Source organism: Cyprinus carpio, chromosome A23 (assembly GCF_018340385.1).
Source record: "Cyprinus carpio isolate SPL01 chromosome A23, ASM1834038v1, whole genome shotgun sequence".
NCBI lineage: Eukaryota > Metazoa > Chordata > Actinopteri > Cypriniformes > Cyprinidae > Cyprinus > Cyprinus carpio.
In genome coordinates this window covers 3689017-3709805 of record NC_056594.1, presented here as the reverse complement: position 1 = coordinate 3709805, position 20789 = coordinate 3689017, and the positions used below count along the sequence as shown (strand labels likewise).

Sequence of the window (20789 nt, the reverse complement as noted above, 5' to 3'; positions counted from 1 at the left end):
CCCACCAGCTCATTATGACAGAGCATTTTTAACACCACTTACTAAAATAGAAATATAACACAATACAGAAATAAAAATGTTATCTTTTTTTATTTTATTGAAATTCTTATTTTATTAACATTAATGAATGACTGGCATACTTCTTTACATTATAATTTGTCTTCCCTGGTGTATATAAACAATAGTAAATAATTTAGAAGAATCTTTAGACAGCAGACTTGGAATGTATTGCAGAATGTGGACTGATTTTATGGTATTTCTATTGGTCCTTCAGAAATCATTTAATATGCTGATTTGCTGCTTAAGAAACATTTCTGATTATTTTCAATACAGTTGTGCTGCTTCATATTTTTATGGGTAAGATTAAAAACATAGCCTATGTAAATTAGCACTTTTATTTAACAAGGTTGCATTAAATTAAGTTACAGTAAAGATATTTATAGGTTATTGTGATGAGTGGGGCGGGGCCAAGAACCTGGGAACAGAGCGAGGCAGGTGGAGTAATTGAAAATGAGTGACACCTGCACCACTCACCGGTCTCGAGTCCCACGGAGCAGCTCTGGAAGGATAAAAGGAGGAGTAACAGTGAAGGACATGAGAGGACCAGGCCTGGGTTTTATTTTGTGTTTTGTTTCTTTTGATGCGCGACAGTCGTCCGCGAGGGGCTGTCGCACTCTTTTGTGTTTGTTTTATTATTAAAGTTTTTATTTGAATGTTTGCCGGTTCTCGCCTCATTCTTCCCATGACTACACACTTGTTTACAGTTACTTATTACAGATTGTTTATATGTGCGCTGGACCACAAAACCAGTCTTAAGTCGGATGGGTATATTTGTAGCAATGGCCAAAAATACATTGTATAGGTCAAAGTTATAGATTTTTTATTTATTTATTTTTTAATGCCAAAAATTATTTTTCTTTGTTGTTGCTGTTTTATTAATATTAAGAACTAATATTAATCACTGTCACTTTAAGAGAATGAACTGATCCAGTGCACTGATACAATACGTTCAGCTGGCTATGTCTGTTATAGGATACTTACCAAGACGGGCACAATTTTTGTGTGAATATGTCCATTTATACACAATACTTCAGAGAGAGCTTAATATTTGTCTACGTTCTGAGGCGTGGGTTTGCGAGCTTCGAATGAGCGCTGCTTGATTGATTGGACTTGATTTATATATATATATATATATATATATATATATATATATATATATATATATGTGTGTGTGTGTGTGTGTGTGTGTGTGTGTGTGTGTGCGTGTGTGTGTGTACTGTATTAGGGCTGTCAGTTTAACATGTTAACTTAATTCATTAGTTATGAAAAAATAACGCAATTAAATATTTTAACGCCGTTAACGCACTGGCCCCGCCACCATATATGTACATCATCTTACATTTCATACAGTTGACTGTTGACAAAATATGATGCAGGGCAACAACTCCATAAATACAGTTATACCATAAAACACAAGATATTGGGGTAAAAAATGCCCCGTATGAGTTTTTGTCTCCTATTTATATCATATGAAAAGCGATATCACACCAGCAGCGAGAGCAATGCTGTTTCTGTCCTGAATAGCACGAGTTTAAATGTGATTTTACACAATTTTATATTTTAAACACAATATTATGTTTTTGCTCAGTTTTGCAGAGAACATATGTCCTTTAAAGCCATAGCAGAATTGTGTCATGTCTCAGAGCAGCACAGCATTGTTTAGTTTCTGAATGAATCCGCATTTTGAACGAATCATGTGAATCAATGATTCAAAGTCCTATTCATAAAGAGAGCCGTTTATTTCATTCCTGAATGAATCAGTCGTTCAAACGAATTCGACCGCCACCTGCTGGCAGATTTAGTTTCTTATTTAGAGTAGTATTTAATTAAAAATAATAATAATAAATAAAAGTAATAATGATAATAATAAAAACATTAAAGGGATAGTTCACTCAAAAATGTTTAATTCTGTCATCATTTACTCAAACCTGAATGACATACTTTCTTGTGTGGAACATAAAAGAAGGTATTTTGAAGACTGTTGGTAACAAAGCTGTTTTGGTTAACAATGACTTTCATTGTATGAACAAAAAATATCTTCTTTATGTTCCATAGTTTATGTTAGGCTGTTTGTAGCCTAAATGTTTATGTATAATAAATTTTATGTTGAATCAAATCAAATATTTCTAAAGCTGCAGTTTGTAATGTCTACTTGATGCTTTCTCATTTAACACGAAAATGTGTTTAAATAATCTTTTATGTCTATTTTCACAGTCTTTTTTTTTTTTTTTTTTTTTTTTTTTTGCGATTAATTGCAATTCATTAGATTAATTTATTGAAACATCATGTAATTAATTAGCTTACAAATTTTAATCGACTGACAACCTTAGTGTACACTTTGGGGTTCACCTTATACAAATATTAAACAATAAACACTTCAAAACGGTTCAAATGTTGATAGCTCATACTGTTTATTATGTACATAAATGTACTGGTTTAGACAGGTTGTTAACCCTGTTTTGTTTCCAGACAGGTGAATATCCATTTCTTTCTTTCTTTTTCTCTTTTTTTTTTTAATTGAGACAATGAGATAAGACAAGGATAAAGGCGAGAGGGAAAAAATGGGGGAAACACACCAAAACCAAAAATAAACATATGAACAAACATAGAATATGACAAATATCAATTTCAAAATAGACCAGTATAAATGTTACTGACTGCAGTAGTCACAGATTCGACACAAGAAATCCTCCCTTGCTGCCTTCGAAGTGTGCGTCCTTCTAAGGATGCAGCCCCTGAATTGGAACACAGCTTAAGTGTGGTCTGGTGAGACACACTGCCTGTAGGTTATTAATAAATTAAATTCACTAAATTAACACGTCGACCTGACAGCCTTACAAATGAAACCTTGAAAGCTGCATAAAACTGGGAGAAAATAATATTAAATTACACAGCTAGAGCTTTCTGATTTGGCCCTGTGGCAACATGCATGTTTTAAAATATAATTTTACTCTTTAACATAATTTAAAAAATAAATAACATTAATTCAGGTAAATTGACAAATACCTAAAGAATAATTTTTGAAAAAAAAAAAAAAACTGCTTCATTATAAAAAAAAATTATGGTTTCATTTTGAGCTTATTTTAAGAGTGAAATTTTTTATTGTGAAATGTTTCTAAATGTTTATTTGCTTGTGCTCAGTAGTTCTCCGATAAACAAATAAAGCCTTTAAAAGTTTTCGCTCGGTCCGATGCAAGAAGCCACTGTGCGGTGCATGGATGGACCATTGCCCATCCCGAACCCCCCTCGAGTTACCCCTGACATATTATTCAGTGGGGCGGGACAGAGAAACTGAAGCAATCACCCGCTGCAATTGTTGACAGAGCTCGTGCAGTGCAACAGCAAGCATCTCCGCATTTGACACCACAAGCCGGACTGTTTTTCAGAGAGGAGCCCATCACATTACACTTTCACCATGGGGAAAGTTGAAGGCGGGATGAAATGTGTCAAATATCTCCTCTTCGTGTTCAACTTTATATTCTGGGTAAGTAATGCAGTAGTGTTGTATTTACATGCCGTCATGTGTGCTATTTTAGTGTATTGCGCAATGTGGAGCCAGTTTTGCATGCACTTTGCGAGTCATGAAATTCGTTCTGTGTCTTAGTGTGTTTAAGCGCTTTATGCAGGAATTTAAAGCTTCGGAGGGAGGCTGAGAGTCACTGCTGTACGACTCATATCAGATTTTCCACTGGGGAAAATCCGCCCCTTTTTCCTTCAGCGTGTGTTTGTTTTGAGGGCAGCAGCCGGACACTGGCGCACTGTAGTCCTGTGTGTGTTTTTGATTCACCCCACTGACCGAAGCTTTTGATCTCGAGAAGATTTGTTCAAATTAGTTCATGATTAGTTCAGTAACTCAGTCTGCAGGTTATGTCGTTACGCCAGTAGGTGGCGCTGTGAGCTTGCCTTTATTTATTACGAATGATGCATTGAATAATTCACTCATCGATTCTTATGATCAGCTCGTTCAGGGAATGGTCGATTCGGTCCTGAGGCACAACAATAATTCTCCTTTACAGAAGTTACTTGAAATGATATTTCGTGAAGATAGACAGTCAGCACAGGGAGAACCAGGAGAGACTTTAGTGAATTTGTGAGAGCGATTCGTTCATTATAAGATTTATTTAATCATTGATTCATTCTGATTTATCAAAAACTTATTGAAGAGCAAGCGGTCTATCCTGATCTTTCTCAGAGGACCATGACAGTTCATGGTCAAGTTTTCTGGAGTGAATGTACAACCATTTTAATAATCAACTCCTGAATTAATAATCATGCATTGAAATAAATTCTTAATCTGAGTGATTATAATAATTACTCTTAAAATAAAGTAATAGAAAAAAATAGGATGTTAATAAAAGAGAGGAATAAGTTATGGGAGTATTTTAATTTTTTGGTGGTATTTTTATTCAAGGCTTTCTTACCATGGCTCCTGCAGTCATGGTAAACCTGGATATACCGAGAAACGTTAAAATACTAATTTGCAGGCAGGAAAAAAATCATTAAAAATAATAAAATCTTAAAAAGTCGTCATAGTATTTCTATTGTAAATATAATTTTGTATAAGCTCAGCTCTCTGTTACATGTATAAATAAAAGAGATACATATAAAATCTTATCCAGTAATCATGAACAACCAGAAAAAAGGTTTGAGAGGTCTGTCTTTGGGTGTATCATGCTGGCTTGTCATGATGTTTGGAGTAATTTTTTGGAGATGTTAACATTAATTCATGTGAATGTGGTTTTTGCATCTAAGCTTAAATTCCTATTAAACACGTCTGAACTTTAGGAATGTTTCCTGTTTCCACAATAACAGAACTCTAATAAAGATTTAATAGTACTTTATATTACATATATACACTGCATTTCCCCCCCACATTTTCATCAGGTTTTGCCAAAGTGCCCAACAAGTGGCATTTTTCTTTTGCTGGACCTTCAGTTTGTCTCTCTCACACACACACACACACACACATATAGCTGTCTAAATGAGGACATACTATACATGCAGTGTTTTCATAGAAAGCTAAATGTCTCCAAAGGGAGGTTTTGTCATGTTTAGCCACTGGTAAATACAGGGGCAAAGTAGTCTCACAAACTTATATTTGTGTGTTCATTCTAATCAAAAGTGCATGCAGAGAATACATAGATGATCTGCTACAGTTGCCAAAATGTGAAGTGTACAGTAAGTGGAGCTTATTTAATTATGCACTTACCAAAAGTAAAATAAATAAATAAATAAATAAATAACATGCATTAATAGTGCAGTTTGCACAATACATACTGTATAGGTTTCACGTGAACACAGTAAGCATGTGTTACTAGCATAATTGTTTGTGTAATTTAGCATTTTCTAGGTGAAAACTGTTTCAAAGTAAATCCTGCACCATTTATTTATTTATTTATTTCCAAACTTTTTCAAGTATTTCATTCCAAACATTCATTTATCTGAGCGTATCCAAACACTTATCCCAAACATGCATACTTTAGTCAAAGGAAGCCCCTGTGTTACGCAGTGTAACTTTTTCCACTTCCACACCTGCTATGTGCATCAGTGTTGGGGGTGTTTTGAAGGAGACAAATAGCCATTGTGCGGCTTCCAGTCCCTGTTGCTCCAGTGAGGCTTTGGTGGCACTGCAAGTCACACGCTTTAGGCCATCTCCATTCATATTCATATCCACATTCATATTCACTCAGCAGCACTGGAGTACGGTGAATAGAAGCATCAGTGGACGGACCAGGCCTGTGGCTCTTAGTGTAGGAAACGTGGTTAAACAGAAGTGAAGAATAGATTGAAGTGATTAAGAGGTCGATGGGGAAATAGGATATTTGAGGGATAGAGATTGTGAGAGAGAGCTAAAGAGAGACCGTTGGTATGATCCTGACCTAGTTAACCAGTGTGAACGCAAGAGGGATGTTAGTAAAATGACACAAAACGCACAACTTATTGGTCAAAAATATCTTGCAACAGTTATTTGTTTAGCACCTGTATTTTATCAAGCAGAAGGGCTGGAAATGGTCATGGCCGACTTTAATCCCCTTAAAATTTTGTTTTAAGAAGATCTTGGATTAACAATTTCTGCTTCTCCTCAAAATATATCTGAAATGTCCTTACCAGTAAATGAAAGGATGAATTTGTGAAAAATGTGCGTATATATGACCAGAGAAAGCTCTGCTTTGTTCAGTTTGACACAAAAACCTAAATAGTGTCGGAACAGTCACAAGAACAGCTTTTTTCCAGCGTAAAACCTCTCCCTCACAACCTGGCAGCACAGCCACGGAAAATGGGCGCAGTTAGGACTGGACTGAATTGCACGGAGGGAGGAAATTGTATAGGATAATGATCACTGACCTGTTTAGAGCCACATTAATCTCACAGATATTATCATTGATGTTGTCTGACTGACAGCATTTAGCACAGAATGGCTGTTTGTTTACACGAGCTTGTCTCTCGTCATAAGTCTTCAGAAATTATCCAGTGGTTATCAATATTATTAAAAGAATGTTCCGGGTACAGTATAAATTAAGATATATCGACAGTTTCTGTCAATGATATAATATATATTCTGTGAAAATCATATACACTTATCCCACAGACATGAATGCTTAAAATATTTCTTTAACACAGCAAAAAAATAAATAAATAAATAAAAATTATATATATATATATATATATATATATATATATATAATATATATATATATATATATATATATATATATATATATATATAGTTCATTTTTGTTTTTGTTTTTTGACAATGAGATACAAAAATAAGTTTTCATAATTTTAGTTTTGTAGTAAATGTACACATTTTATTTATTTGTTTATTTATTTTTGTGTGTGTATGCCGTAACCATAAATCCTTGCAAGGTATTTCCTATCTTGGATTTTCTATTCTGTAGAGAGTGAATCATACTCCCATTAATTATTAATAATGCTGTCAGATTGTACATCTGGGCTGTCAGGGGCCTAGTGGACAGGAAGGCATAAAAGAGTGAGGTCAGAGTTGTAAACTGTCTCTAAAGACAAGTGAAGTGGCATATGACTGTAAACTATGACGCCCCCTGTGACAGGAGTAATGTAGTAACTGAACCTCAGGTAAAGAGGAAACCGTCTATTATTTTGGCTCTACTGCTTCCTTGCTATTTATGTAACCAGTTAGCTCCATTATGACTATGCACAATAATGCTAAAATGATGCCAGAGTTGGTGTGTCAAGATGTTTAAACAAAGCCACTTTTATACTGGAAGTAAACGTACGCCAGTATCAAGGTTGGGTGGAAGAAAGTATTTTAACATGACAAGTATTGCTATAGTTGTACAGGGCCAACCGCTGCAGGTTTAATATGTGCTTTATACATGATATAACTGGACTGGACTCAGGTGTGGTTTATGTGTCTTGATCACCATACAGACTTGATCCAAGCAAGAACGGCACATTAGCAGAGGAAGAGGCGCATGAGTTATGATAATGCTCCTGTAATTGATGCTAATAGGACAGGAGTGGCTTTGTGGTAAACACCATTAGGCATTTAAATGACTTCATGTTTGTCGATGTGTGTGTGTGTGTGTGTGTGTGTGTGTTATGTGTATTTAGTGTGTTGCTGTCTCTGGGTGTTTTGTGTGTGTGTGTGTGTGTGTGTGTGTGTGTGTCCCACCACGCCCTTGATCATCAGACAATAGAACACACTCCTGTTCCTCTAACACACTCTCTCTCTCAATACTAGAATCATTATAGTGATTGTCATAATAATAAGGGTGCTGTATATATTTAATATTGTAAAATGATCAGTTGTTACCCCAAATATTTCTACCTGAACAAACATTTAAAAATCATTTTAGTTACATAATATCAAGTAGTAGTCATGTTGATCAAGTCATATTTATTAATATTTTTGAATAAAAAGTGTTACCAAATAAAGGACTTTTTTTATACCTTAATGTGAAGAGCATTAGAATAATCTAAAGAACTTTTTTTTTTTTTTCACCATAATGAATCGTTTGTGGAATGGAATGATTCCATTGATGTTAAAGGTTCTTTTAACGAAGCATCAGTGCCAGTAAAGCCGCTTTGTTTGCTTCTCAGCTACTCTTCAGTGTTGAAGGATGGAAACTTCCCCGAGCGGACTGGATTCTGTTTTCCACCAGGAGATCTAATCAGCTTTTCCTGGGTTTGGGTTGACCAATTCTTTCATTCTTTTTTTCCTGTCTTTCTGTTTTTCTCATTTCATAACAGCTCAGTTTGAAATGTTCCACCTTGTTTTCCAGCATTATTCAGTAATTGGTGTTTTGGTGTTTGCTGTGAGTTCTTCATTAGAGAATGTACACATATGAGCTCATGATCTCCAGTTTAGATTGTGTTCAGATGGTCACTTGGAGCATGAAACATCAAAGCAAAGTCTGGTAGTTTAATCATGGCCTGTTTCTTCTTTGCTACAAATGAAAATCTGTTTGTTGCTGAAATTATGGAACTTGCATAAAAATGTGCTCAGAAATAGTCTGTTTAAGGCCACCATAAAACTCCCAATAAACTTTAAAAAGCCAATATGTTTTCCATATACTGTATGTAAGATAACAATAGAAAGCCAAAAGCGAACCAACAGGCAATTTTAAGAGTGGAAGCTGGCCTAAAGCTGACTCACATTAGTATTCTGGCGTAAAATGCTAATTTGATTATTTATTTATTTTCTGGTATTTTAATTGTCTGTCTTATTCTTTATTCATTATTCTTATAATTATCCATGCATTATTATGGTCTTTAAATTTAAAGCAAAATATTTGAGAATTATTTGTAATTATTTATGTATTTTTTTTTTAATAAATTGAATTTAATTTTTATTCAGCAAGGACACACTGATCAAAAGTGACATTTATAATGTTACAAAAGATTTAAATTTCAAATAAATGCTGTTGTTTTGAACTCTATATTCATCAAAGAATCCTGAACAAAATTGTATCATGGTTTCTACATAAAATATGAAGCAGTGCATAATAAGTTATAATAATTGCGCAGTAGATCAGTTTATGACAATGATTTCTGAAGGATCATGTGACACCGAAGACTGGAGTAATGATGCTGAAAATACAGCTTTGCATCACAGCAATATATAATTTTACAATGTAGGGTATTATTCAGTGACAAAACAGTTATTTTAATTTGTAATAATAATGAACATGTTTTTCAGTCACACGCACAGACACACTCGCTCATTGTCTTGTATAGTGGAGTGTGTCACAGACAGACAGTTGGTCTTTTGTCCCAGAGATAAACCCTGATGCCCGGAGGAGGTCTCTGGAGGGGGACACAGGGTGGGGCTCCGGGGCGCTGATGTCAGGCGGATGATGTTACACTACAGAGTGTTTGCTGTCCCGCGGGGGGTTGTGTTATATGACAGCTGTAGCAGACAGGAGAGGCTGAGGAAAGCGCCGCATGTCTTGCATCATCCTCATGGATTTTGTTTTAAACACATATGTAATATGATTTTTCATCGCCTTAGATGGTCTTTGCCCTTCTGAGCTGAGAAATCTCAGAGGTGCTGGTTTTACATAAAAGCCCATTTTAACATGCTTTACCCTCTCCAAATTGGAAAAATTGCCCTGAGTGGTGGCAGGAGTCCAAGAGTGTAAAACTGGGAAGGGCATTTTAAACTGAATCAAATGATACTCAAAAGATGGGCTTCTGAAATGCACTTTGACAGATGAGTGTCTGCTTTCCTTGTCAGCAGTAATTAGAGTTCATTTAAGAGTGCTGGTGGGTGAATTCTGCGGCCTGCTTTTCCTTTCATGGTTTGGCCTTCAGCCGTCATTTCTTAGATTTAAAACCAAAAGGATCCTGCCAGAGTGGAAAATATCTGTACCACCTCTCCAGAAAAAATGAAGACAAAGAGTACAGAATTTTTCAGGCCTTAGATAAAGGTCTGACAATGTTTTCATATTAATTTTTGTAAAATGAATTCATCTTGATGTCTTCTTTTATGTTCTTTGGATCTGAAATGACATCCTCTGAAGATCTTTCGGTGTTGTTTTTGCAGTTGATGGGCTCTCTGGTTCTGGCTGTGGGGCTCTGGCTGAGACTAGATCCAAAAACCGTGTCTCTTTTAGATGGAGGACCTGAGACCTTCTTTATCGGTAAGCAATTAATTGATCATATTTCATGATTATTTCTCCAATGCCGATATACAGTGGGGCTGAAGAAGTATTTAGAAGAGACTACATTGAAATTATGTGCAAAAAACTTGTTAAACATCGACCAAATATGTCAAAATTAAATATTGAGAATAAACTCATTAAATTACAAGAAAAAAAGTTGTTGTGTTTCAAGAAAAACTCATTAAGTTTCAAGAAAAAATTTTTGAAATAAATGTTGAGAATAAACTGATTACGAAGTATGAAGTTACGAAGAAAAAAGTTGTTGTGTGTCGAGAAAAAAGTCGTAAAAAACAACGACTTTATTCTCTAAATGTAACTATTTAATTCTCAACATCTCATTTTGACTTTTTTTCTTGAAATTTAACGAGTTTTATCTCGCATTATAATGACTTTAAACTTGAGATGGTTTTATTTTTTTTATTATTGCTTGGCCCTAATCCTCTTCCGTAATATATAAATATATTAAATATAAAAAAGAAAAATAAATATAAATAAGAAAAAAAATAATAGGATGCTGATAATATATTTGTAATAGAAAATATATATTAAATAAAAAATAAATAATATTTAGTGGTTTCCCACTGTAGCCCTTAAAACTGAAATAAAGGGACGACAGACAGGAAAATCATGGAATATTATAGAATATAGTGATTTTCTCTAAATTCTATTGTATTTTCCATTAATAAACTTTATTATTTTTTACTACTGAAATTGTAATGATGATAATATTTTTATATATATATATATATATATATATATATATATATATATTATATATATATATATATATATATATATATATATATATATATAATATAAGTTAAAAAGGTTATGTTTAAAAAATATTATAAAAACATTATACGTTTTTTATAATTTATTATTAATATAAAACGTATTATACATTATATGAATGCATATAATTAATGGTAATTATAATATAAAAATTTATAATAATTAAAATTATTTAAAAAATAGGACATATTTACAGATTCTACAGTTCTGCAAAATATGAATTAAATAATAATAAATAAAAAATACAAGCATTTAATTTAGTGCTTTCAGAGTTTTGGACCCCTCTATAGCCCTTAAAACAGAAATAAAGGAGCGTCAGACAGACCTAGTGTTTGGATGGAAACATCTGAGGCCACTCAGGGTGGCAAAGTTTCCACGGCCTTCTGCCCAGCCCTCGTGAAACACAGTGAGTTCTTGTGAATTTCAGAGGTTAGTGTTACTGAAAACAGGAAGTGACATTTCGAGCTAGGCATACATGGAGGAAACCACAAGACTTCAGGTTTGCTATGGCAACAGTTCGACATGGGAGGACAGAGAGATACAGACAGGTCATGCAGTGCTAAATCTGGATGCAGAGGAGAACAGTACTTCATGATGTCAGGAAATATTCTTATCCTCAGCCTCCTCAAGCTCGGTTTAGTTGCTGACATCACCCTCATCTGTGGGTTTTACTACTTAAAGCTGTGAAAAGAAGCCAGTGTGAACGAGCATGACTTAAATCCTCAACAATATCCCAGTGACAAAATTACATTTTCGTTTCTCATCAGCCCAGATGAAGAGTTATCTTGTTCAGTTGAGCCTGCAACCCAAAGTCACATTTGCATCACACACTGTCTTGTCTTCCCTAGTTAGATGCAAATACAACCCACATACATTTATATTTATAGACTCACTGAAGCTAGCCAGTCATTATTTACTTTGTTTACTTACCCTTATAGTAACAGCTTCACTATATACTGTATATATATATAGAGAGAGAGAGAGCTGGGTAGATTACATACCAGTTGTAATCCATTACTGATTCCAAATTACATGACAAAAATTGTATTCAATAATGTAATCCGTTACAATACACATATTGGGTAATATAATGAGATAACTTTTACATATATACTTTTGACCTAACTTGATTATCACGTTGATTTAAATAGGATAATCTTGTACCATATTGATGTAAAAATACAAAGAGTAAGAAAATATATTCCATTCCATCAATATAATTAACAACATGAGGTGCATTAAACATTAAATAACATTACATCAAGGTTTCCCAAACTAGGGTTAGTAAAGGAGCTGAGTTTAATGAGCTTAATGAAAAGCTAATAATTAATTAAATCATAAAAATGTAGAAAAAAATGAATTAAATGCTTACTAATAAAATGAAATAATTTATTTGTTTACCTGCATGTCATGTGACCATTAACCAACGTCAGAGAACTGTGAACATGCAAATGTGATTTAATTATTGAATATTTATTTAAAAATTTCAGGGGTACTTCAAGTAAATATATTAGGTGAAATAGGTTCAGATGACAAAGTTTAGGAAACCCTTCATTACATTTAAATAAGAAATAGCATGAATTTGTGCATTTTAATATGTTTAAAATACAAAAGCCTTCCTTCCATAGACACAGTAATACATGATTAAATAACCTTTAATAAATGTGTTCATCAGTAGCTGATGCAATGTTGAAACACATGTTAAACCTGAACTAATTTTTGTAAATCCAGAATGACTAGTGACTGATCTCTGTGTGAATGTCCACAAAACAGACAGACTTTCTGAATGTATATAAGCGGCAGGATATTTTAGAAAGGAAAAGATGAAGAGGAGTAAGGGAGAATCAATAAATGATACATGTATATCTATTGAATAAAAAATAATCAATCAATCAATAAACAAACAACTAAATTCTTATTAATACTAATACATGAGCAATTAATACATAAAACACACCTCCACAAAACAAATAGCATATAAAATAACCCATAGCAGATCTGTACAGGTGGAGCTGGGGAAGGTGGAGGGTTTCAGAGGAGCTCTGAAAGCACTGCAGGAATCTCTAGTAAATATAATTTACTCTCAGTTACGTTAACAACCAGTCAGCCTGCACCATCTAGAGTTTCATGACTGAATTTATATATATATATATATATAATACATATTATAGTATATATATATATATATATATATATCTATATATATATATATATATATATATATATATATGTATGTGTGTGTGTGTGTGTGTGTGTCAGTATAAATAGGTATCTATACATGAAAATATAAAACTGTCTTTACATTTTATAACCATAAAGGGATAGCAAATGAAAATTTGCTGTTCTTTTTCACATCCTTTTTTTTTCTTCAGTAGAACAGTAAAGAAGATTTTTAAAACTGTGGCCCTTGGTGATTCATAAAATATCATTAAAAAGTCGTCGGCTACCGTCACTTTGAGAAAAAAGCATATACTGTAACGGCAGTACAAAATTAATACCCGTGGCTCCTGATGAGTTATTGAAGTCCTATGAAGTAAACAATCAGTCTGTGTAAGAAACTAAACATTGCATTTTATTTGTTCAAAATGAATTCATTGATGGAACAGCAAACCACTACATTGTGTGAACGGCTAATTCTGTTTTGATTTCATTCTAAAATATTTCTGATGAAGGATCAAGCTGGCAATATTCTGTCTAAAATGTAAGATCCTCAGTATTAATTTATTGTTTATCAGGTTGTTGTATAAAAACAATCACACTTTTCCAAATATTAGCAGCAAGACTTTATTTATTCATTTATTTATTTAAATTATTATTATTATTATTATTATTATTATTATTATTATTATTGTTGTCAGAATACTTGAGTAATTTTAAATGTCGGTGAATAAAGACAGATGCTGTTTGTTTTCTGAATAGTGTACTTACAGTATCTAGAAGGGGTTAACTGGACCATGCTATCATTTGGAAGAAACGATCTGACAGTGCTGACATTAACCAGTTCAGACTTCTTAGTCCTCCCTGTCTACAAACACACACACACACACACACACACACTTTACATGACTTTTAGATTACAGTCGGCAATGATAAAGGATTGTCTTCTCCGCAGCTACTGTGGCAACGGTGTAAATATTATCAGCGTGTGACAAGATTGTTTTTAGTCAAGAGGGAAGATAAAGGTTGTGTTCACTCTCTCTCTGTCACACTTTGTTTTCGTTCATCTCAGTTTTACCCTTTTTGTTTCCCAAATGCTTGAGATAACGGCGAGACTTTTCAGTATGAGTAAGTAACAGTCTCAGCCCAGAGGAAGTCTGTGTTTTTTGGTTTGCTTAGTGGTGTTTGCAAAGACAAGTATCACCATTGCTCATACTGAGGGTTAGCAATTTGAGCAAAGTCCTAAATCAAAACATTATTAGTATAAAAGATAAGAATGACACCTCAAATCATGTGATGTGTTGAGAACTCTGCTTTCACTTTTATAAGGGCCTCTAATGTTTAGTGGAACAGCCAGGACTTTTCTCTTTGTATCACTTTGTATCTAGTGATGGGGATTTTTATTGACTGTCTTTTTCCCTGTTTATATTGTTATGCCCATGGGTTTTTATGAGTTGAGTCATTGAATTAGTCACTCAACTGATTTGTTCAAAGCACATTCATTCTGCGCATACATTCTGTTTTGATTTCATTTTGAAATATTTCTGATGCATGATCAAGCTGGCAATATTCTGTCTAAAATGTAAAATCCTCAGTATTAATTTATTGTTTATCAGACTGTTGTATAAAAACAATATCACACTTTTCCAAATATCAGCAGCAAGACTGTGATTTCCTGCGGCTTCATTCTTACAGCTTACTTAGTATGCACACTACCATTCAGAAGTGTGGGGTTAACACAGTTTTTTTTATGTATTTATATATATATTATATATTATATATATATATATATATATAATATATATATATATATATATATATATATATATATATATATATATATAAAGAAAATGTTTTTTTCTTCTTCAGCAAGGACACATTAAATTGATCAAAAGTGACAGAAACACCATTTATAATGTTACTAAAAAAGTATGTCAATTAAATTGTGTCTTTTTAAACAAAGAACTCTTTTAAGAATTTTTTTTTATCAGTTTCCACAGAAATATGAACCAGCACAACTGTTTTCATTATTGATAATAATAGATGTTTCTTGAGCAGCGAACCAGCGTATTAAAATTATTTCTGAAGGATCATGTGACACTGAAGACTGGAGTAATGATGCTAAAAATTCAGCTTTACATTGCAGGAATAAATTACATTTTAAAATATAATAGAAAATAAAACTTTTTTTTTTAAATTGTGACAATATTTCACAATATTACTGTATTTTTTGACTGAATAAATACAGCCTTGATAAGGCAAGGCAAGGCAAGTTTATTTATATAGCACATTTCGTACACAATGGTAATTCAAAGTGCTCTACATAAAAGAAATAAAATAATCATGAAGAAAAATAATAACAAAAATAAAACAAGCAGTTTTAAAACATAAAACAAGCAATTTTAAAACTTTGGAAATGATTTAAAAATTGACTTACTTAAAATGAATCTAAAACAGTTAAAAATAGAAAATGACTTTACATAAAATACAGTGAATACGTAAAATACATAAAATACAGTGCAATCAGTTCGGATAAGAGATTTTCAAAGACCCAAAAATCTTTACAACCCCAAACCATTGAAACTTTTAAATCCATGGCCTGAATGTTTGATGAATATCCTATACTACTCCATAACATTGCAAGCACTGTAGTAATTACTCTGCATCTTCTACCTTTTTTATCCTGATATAGCAAGATAAAGGGTCACAAAATCCCCTACAGTCTCTCTCTCTCAAGAGAGTTTCAATCTCGTTTCCAGACTTCCCACCTGTCCCAGGCCTCCTGTGGCATAATTAAACCGGCTCAAGAAGAACTCCCCATGCTGAACTAAAGAGCTCATGTCTCTAGATTACAATTTGAGGCTAGAGTCTGAGGATGCTGATCCTAGATCAGTGCATCACAGGAAGCTGACTCTCCATGGCCTGATGCTGACCGAACCTGTCAGGTATTAGACTTGTGGCTCTGTTGCGGAGTCAGATGGGAATTCATGCACCCCACGCTCTCGTTCTGTTTTGTTCTAATGAGTATAATACATTGATGGAAGAGGCTGAAGTGAAAGCTAATGACATCATCTTGAAGTGTTGTATGCGGTCACACTGTGCTCAAACACATGCTGTCATCTCCCAAAGTGACTCACTTAACGCTTGTGCTGCCCTCTGCTGGTGGTGACTGATTACATCCTGCTGAAACTACAGCAGTGTTGTGCCGAAAAAGGGTCTAATACCAGGAGAAAATTATTCTTTAACGATCTAGTTCACATCAATGACAGTTGCTTGGCTGGAGCAGGACCACTCAGAAGTCCGTGATTTGAAAAATCTGCAGGATCTGAAGGATTATTGCTAATATTTAAACTGTATGTTTTTTTTTACTGTTGTTATTTTTAATCTGTAGCGAATGTTTATACTGTATATTATATACAACTATCAATACTATTTCATAATATACAATATCCGTGTTTCCCACTGCATTCTGTGACCTCAGACCCTCTAAGGAATAACATTTTGTTCATTTTAAAGTAAATTGCATAAATCTGGTACACTTTGAGAGCGAAAATAATAGATTTTTCATTAAATTCCTTTACATTACATTCACACTTGTTTTTTTTTACAAAGCCAAACAATTTTAATAATAACAATAATAATTTTACTATTATCTCTAAGACATAAATATATTATTGTAATATAACTGTGCTATAACATAAAAAAAAATCTCATAAAAATTATATTAATATTTCTACGTAACAATTTATATTGTTGTTTTACATCTGTAGTGTACAGTATAGTAAAATGACTTTACAGTTGTAAAATACTTATGTTTTAATATAATTAACTAATTTAAATGAAACCCTTAAGCTTTCCGTGAAAACAGGTTTACAAATGCTTCTCACGGAATTGCTGTGGTCGTCTTACAAAAAGAAACGGGAAAGAAAAAAATGTAACACATCCTTCAGCCCTTTTTGAGTTTATTAATTATTTATATAGATAAATAATGTTTTGGCTACCAACAGTAAGCCATATTGCATGTAAATTAATTTAAATTAATTTGTCCGATTTTCCCAAAAGTTAGCGCAGCATGACAAAGCATAAAATGTCTGTGTGTGTTCTGGTGTCCTGCGCAGGGGTCTATATCATCATCGCGGCCGGGGGTCTGGTGATGTTGGTGGGCTTCTTCGGCTGCTATGGTGCCGTGAGGGAGTCTCAGTGCCTTCTGGGATTGGTGAGTGAGATATTCTTCTGTTGTCAAGTTAACAAAACAATAGTGCTCACTGTCAAATGCTCATTCAGGAACTGACAGTAAACTTAAGGATGTTGTTTTATTTCAAACATTTTGATTTGAGAATTAAAAAAAAAAGGAAGGAAACACCTGGAACATTTATTTATTCAATAAAATACTGTATGGAATATAAAGTTGACATAACCCAGGTGCTGTGTTTCTCTTGCATGGCAGTTTTTCACCTGTCTTCTGGTCATCTTTGGAGCAGAAGTCGCTGCAGGAGTGTTTGGGTTCTTCAACAAAGACCAGGTAGTACTAAACTGCAAAAGATCCGAGTCATGTTGATTCAGAGTTCATTTGAGATAAAACCAGTCTGACTTTTACAATATTTGTCATTTTAGATCACTGGGGAAATAAAAGAATTCTATGACAAAACAGCAAATAATGCCACCGTCAACTCCTACCATGTCAACGTGAGTTTGCACTTTTTACTTATAATACTTATTTAGAAAAGTCAAATGCTCATTTAGCATCTTATGGAGTCTTAATTTAGTTTTATTTATAATCTGCTATATTTATTAACATTTTGAAGGTTAAATATAAATGTCAATTCAACTAAAATTAGTTTGTTTTAATAATTTTTTTGTTATTTGATTTTGTCAGTTTTAAACATTTCTTTTTATTTATTTATTTTTTTTTTATTTTTTTTTTTATTTTTTTTATTTTTTCATTTCAGTTTGTTTTAGTCATTTTAGTACTTAAACCTAATTCAATTAATTTCCAAGGCAAAAGTTTTTCATTTAATATTTATGTCTTATTTCAGATTTATATCAATTATAAAAATGACTTTAAATAGTTTTAGAGATCAATAACAACACTGATATAAATATAAATTGTGTTTATATATTTGTCTAACCTTATTATGAAAGAGTTAAATTTGTAACACTTCACGTCTGCAGTTGAACTGCTGTGACTCAACCAGTCTGTGTCAAAACGTCGGATCAAACCAGGTGAGAATGAATGAAGCACAGATGAGAAGCTTTATGAATGCAATAAGTAGAACTCCTGTATGTTTGGCACTTTGGTTAGTGTGACGTCTGTTCAGTATGCATTGAAACTAAAATGTTTAGGAAGATGTGGTATTGAGATGCATATTATCAGTCAGTCAGTTATCGATCTGTTTGACTCCATGCAGACATGTCATGAGGCCATTGAAGAGTTTTTCAACAGTAAGCTCTTCATCGTGAGTTATGTGGGGATCGGAATCGCAGGAGTCATGGTAAATACCATTATCTCATTAACTATTTCCTTCTCTGCCTGTGAATCCTGTATAACCTTCAAACTTCATCATTTTAATACTTTTTTAAAACTTTCAAACAAGGCTTTGTCAGGCCAATATCTTCTTCTGCATGTGCTCCGGTGTCCTGTAAACAAAGGCGTCAATATTGCCTTATCAATTTGAGCCCGAATCAGACCCAGAGAATATCAGCGTGTGGATTAAAAAGGGAAGCAAACAGGGTCAACTTTAATTTCATGTGCAACATCTTCTCTTTTTACAGATTATTGGCATGATCTTCAGTATGGTCCTATGCTGTGCAATTCGGAACAGCAGGGAGGTACTCTAACACAGTCTTCCCCACCTGGACATGACCTTTCACCTTTGACACTTAACCTTTGCTGGACTTGCATATACAACAATAACATTCCAACAAAGTTCAAGGTGTTCTACTGCCACTCCGGAGCCGAAAACAGACTCCACTTTCATAATCCTGTCCACCTCAACCAAGCGATGGTTAGTCCAGCCTAGTTGTTTAAAGTCTGTCTTTCTAGCTGGATTGTCTTAATTTAATGCCTGCTTTGGAGCTGGATCTTCCAAATGCGACTAAAACAAGACACCTTTCTATTGTTTCTTCCAATTGTTTTTTAAAATCATTTCGATTTTGACTTCAGTTCTAGTGCACATTGATCAGCTCTTTCTGCGAGGGTTTGCAGATTTATGTATTGATGCTATTCCGGGCTGTTGCTGCGTGGCTTCACATGTCAGGTAAAAATATTGTGTAATGTGATGCCAGGGGTTTTGTGGCAAACCCACAGCTGCTGGGAACGGTGATAAGAAGACCCACAGATGCCTTTTACTTTACAAAGTTGTCTTCTACATCACCGACACATTCCAAATGCAAATTAACATTACCGAAGGATCAGAACGACATGCACATGCGCACAAAACTCTCAAAACTCTTCAGAAGAATCCTTGCATGCATGTCATCCAGTAAGCCCTCTTAAAGGGACAGTTCTCCCAAAATGTTCCAAACCTGTTGAACACAAAAGATACTTTGAAGAATGTTAATAACCAAACAGCTGACGGTAGCCACTGACTTCCATAGTATGTAGAAAAATACAATGGAAGTCAATGGCTACCGTCAGCTCTTCTTCAAAATATCTTCTTTCTTTATTCAACATGAGATTGAAAGAAACTCGTACAGGTTTGGAACAAGTCGAGGGTGAGTAAATGATGATTTTTAGGTGAACTGTCCCTTTAAGTCCTGCTTCTCTTCTAAATTTCTCTATGTCCTTTCCACTTCAGGAAAGGCACACTAACACATATTCCCAGCTCTGCTTTCTTGCGTTTGAACTCACGCTAACATCGATGATCAGGTTTCTGTTATGCAATAGCCGGGCTCATCTGAAGCCCCCACTGATAATGGTACAGCTCGGTATTCTCTGGCATGATGGAGCCAAATCCTCTCATTCTCAAGCTGGATCTTATGGTGTAGAGTTGCCTGGTTATTTTACACATGTAGCTAAGTAAAGACTTGAGGCTGAAGATCCACTGACGCTGTCTTGTGTCTTCTACCATCCAACCATCTGCACTGTGAAAACCAATCATTTGGTTGATTCATTCAACAGTTGAGGATGGTTTAAGCAGTGTCCTTAAGTGGAGTTATTAGAAGAGGAGTTATTATTTTTTATTATTTCAACATACATGCATTTACATAAATTGCATGAATAAATTATACATACATTTGTTGACTTTAAAATAATTGGGAAACTAATCCTGTGAACTCCTTTGTACAATGTCACACATTAATTAGTGAGTAGCTTTTTTAATTAACAGTTGTTGTGATTTATTTGGATAGGATGGGGATGTTGAGACAGGAAGTAATGAGAGAGGAAAACAGGAGGTTCAGGTCACTCGAGGCGCATCTGTGTCAGATGTCATATTTTGAGGTTTAAATTCGATTTTGTTTTTCAGATTTTCAATGAAGTCTCACACTTTTGAACCCCCCAATTGTCAACTATCCTTCAACTTTAAATGATCAAATTCAGGATCCTGAAATGAACACATATCTCCAAGTTTTAATGAATTAAATTTCATTAGTGAAATTCCAGCAAAATTTAGTGGACAAAAATGGTCCATTTTC

The 20789-nt window shown here is 33.9% G+C and overlaps 1 protein-coding gene across 1 annotated transcript; it reads left to right on the top strand.

Moving 5' to 3' along the window:
• Positions 1 to 3352: 3352 nt before the first annotated feature.
• On the top strand, positions 3353 to 19742 carry LOC109066645 (CD81 antigen-like). The gene is made up of 8 exons (XM_042712660.1): positions 3353 to 3544; positions 10088 to 10184; positions 17273 to 17370; positions 17602 to 17676; positions 17769 to 17840; positions 18327 to 18377; positions 18563 to 18646; positions 18927 to 19742. The coding sequence occupies exons 1-8, from the start codon at positions 3476 to 3478 to the stop codon at positions 18990 to 18992; spliced, it is 612 nt and encodes a 203-aa protein (XP_042568594.1). The 5' UTR covers positions 3353 to 3475; the 3' UTR covers positions 18993 to 19742.
• The last annotated feature ends 1047 nt before the right edge of the window (positions 19743 to 20789 follow it).

Excerpts from the sequence above, each read along its gene's own strand:
- LOC109066645 (XM_042712660.1), top strand. The coding sequence starts at position 3,476 with ATGGGGAAAGTTGAAGGCGGGATGAAATGTGTCAAATATCTCCTCTTC. Across the intron at positions 10,185-17,272 it reads ACCTGAGACCTTCTTTATCG|GGGTCTATATCATCATCGCG; the intron begins GTAAGCAATTAA and ends TGTCCTGCGCAG. Across the intron at positions 17,677-17,768 it reads GGTTCTTCAACAAAGACCAG|ATCACTGGGGAAATAAAAGA; the intron begins GTAGTACTAAAC and ends TTGTCATTTTAG.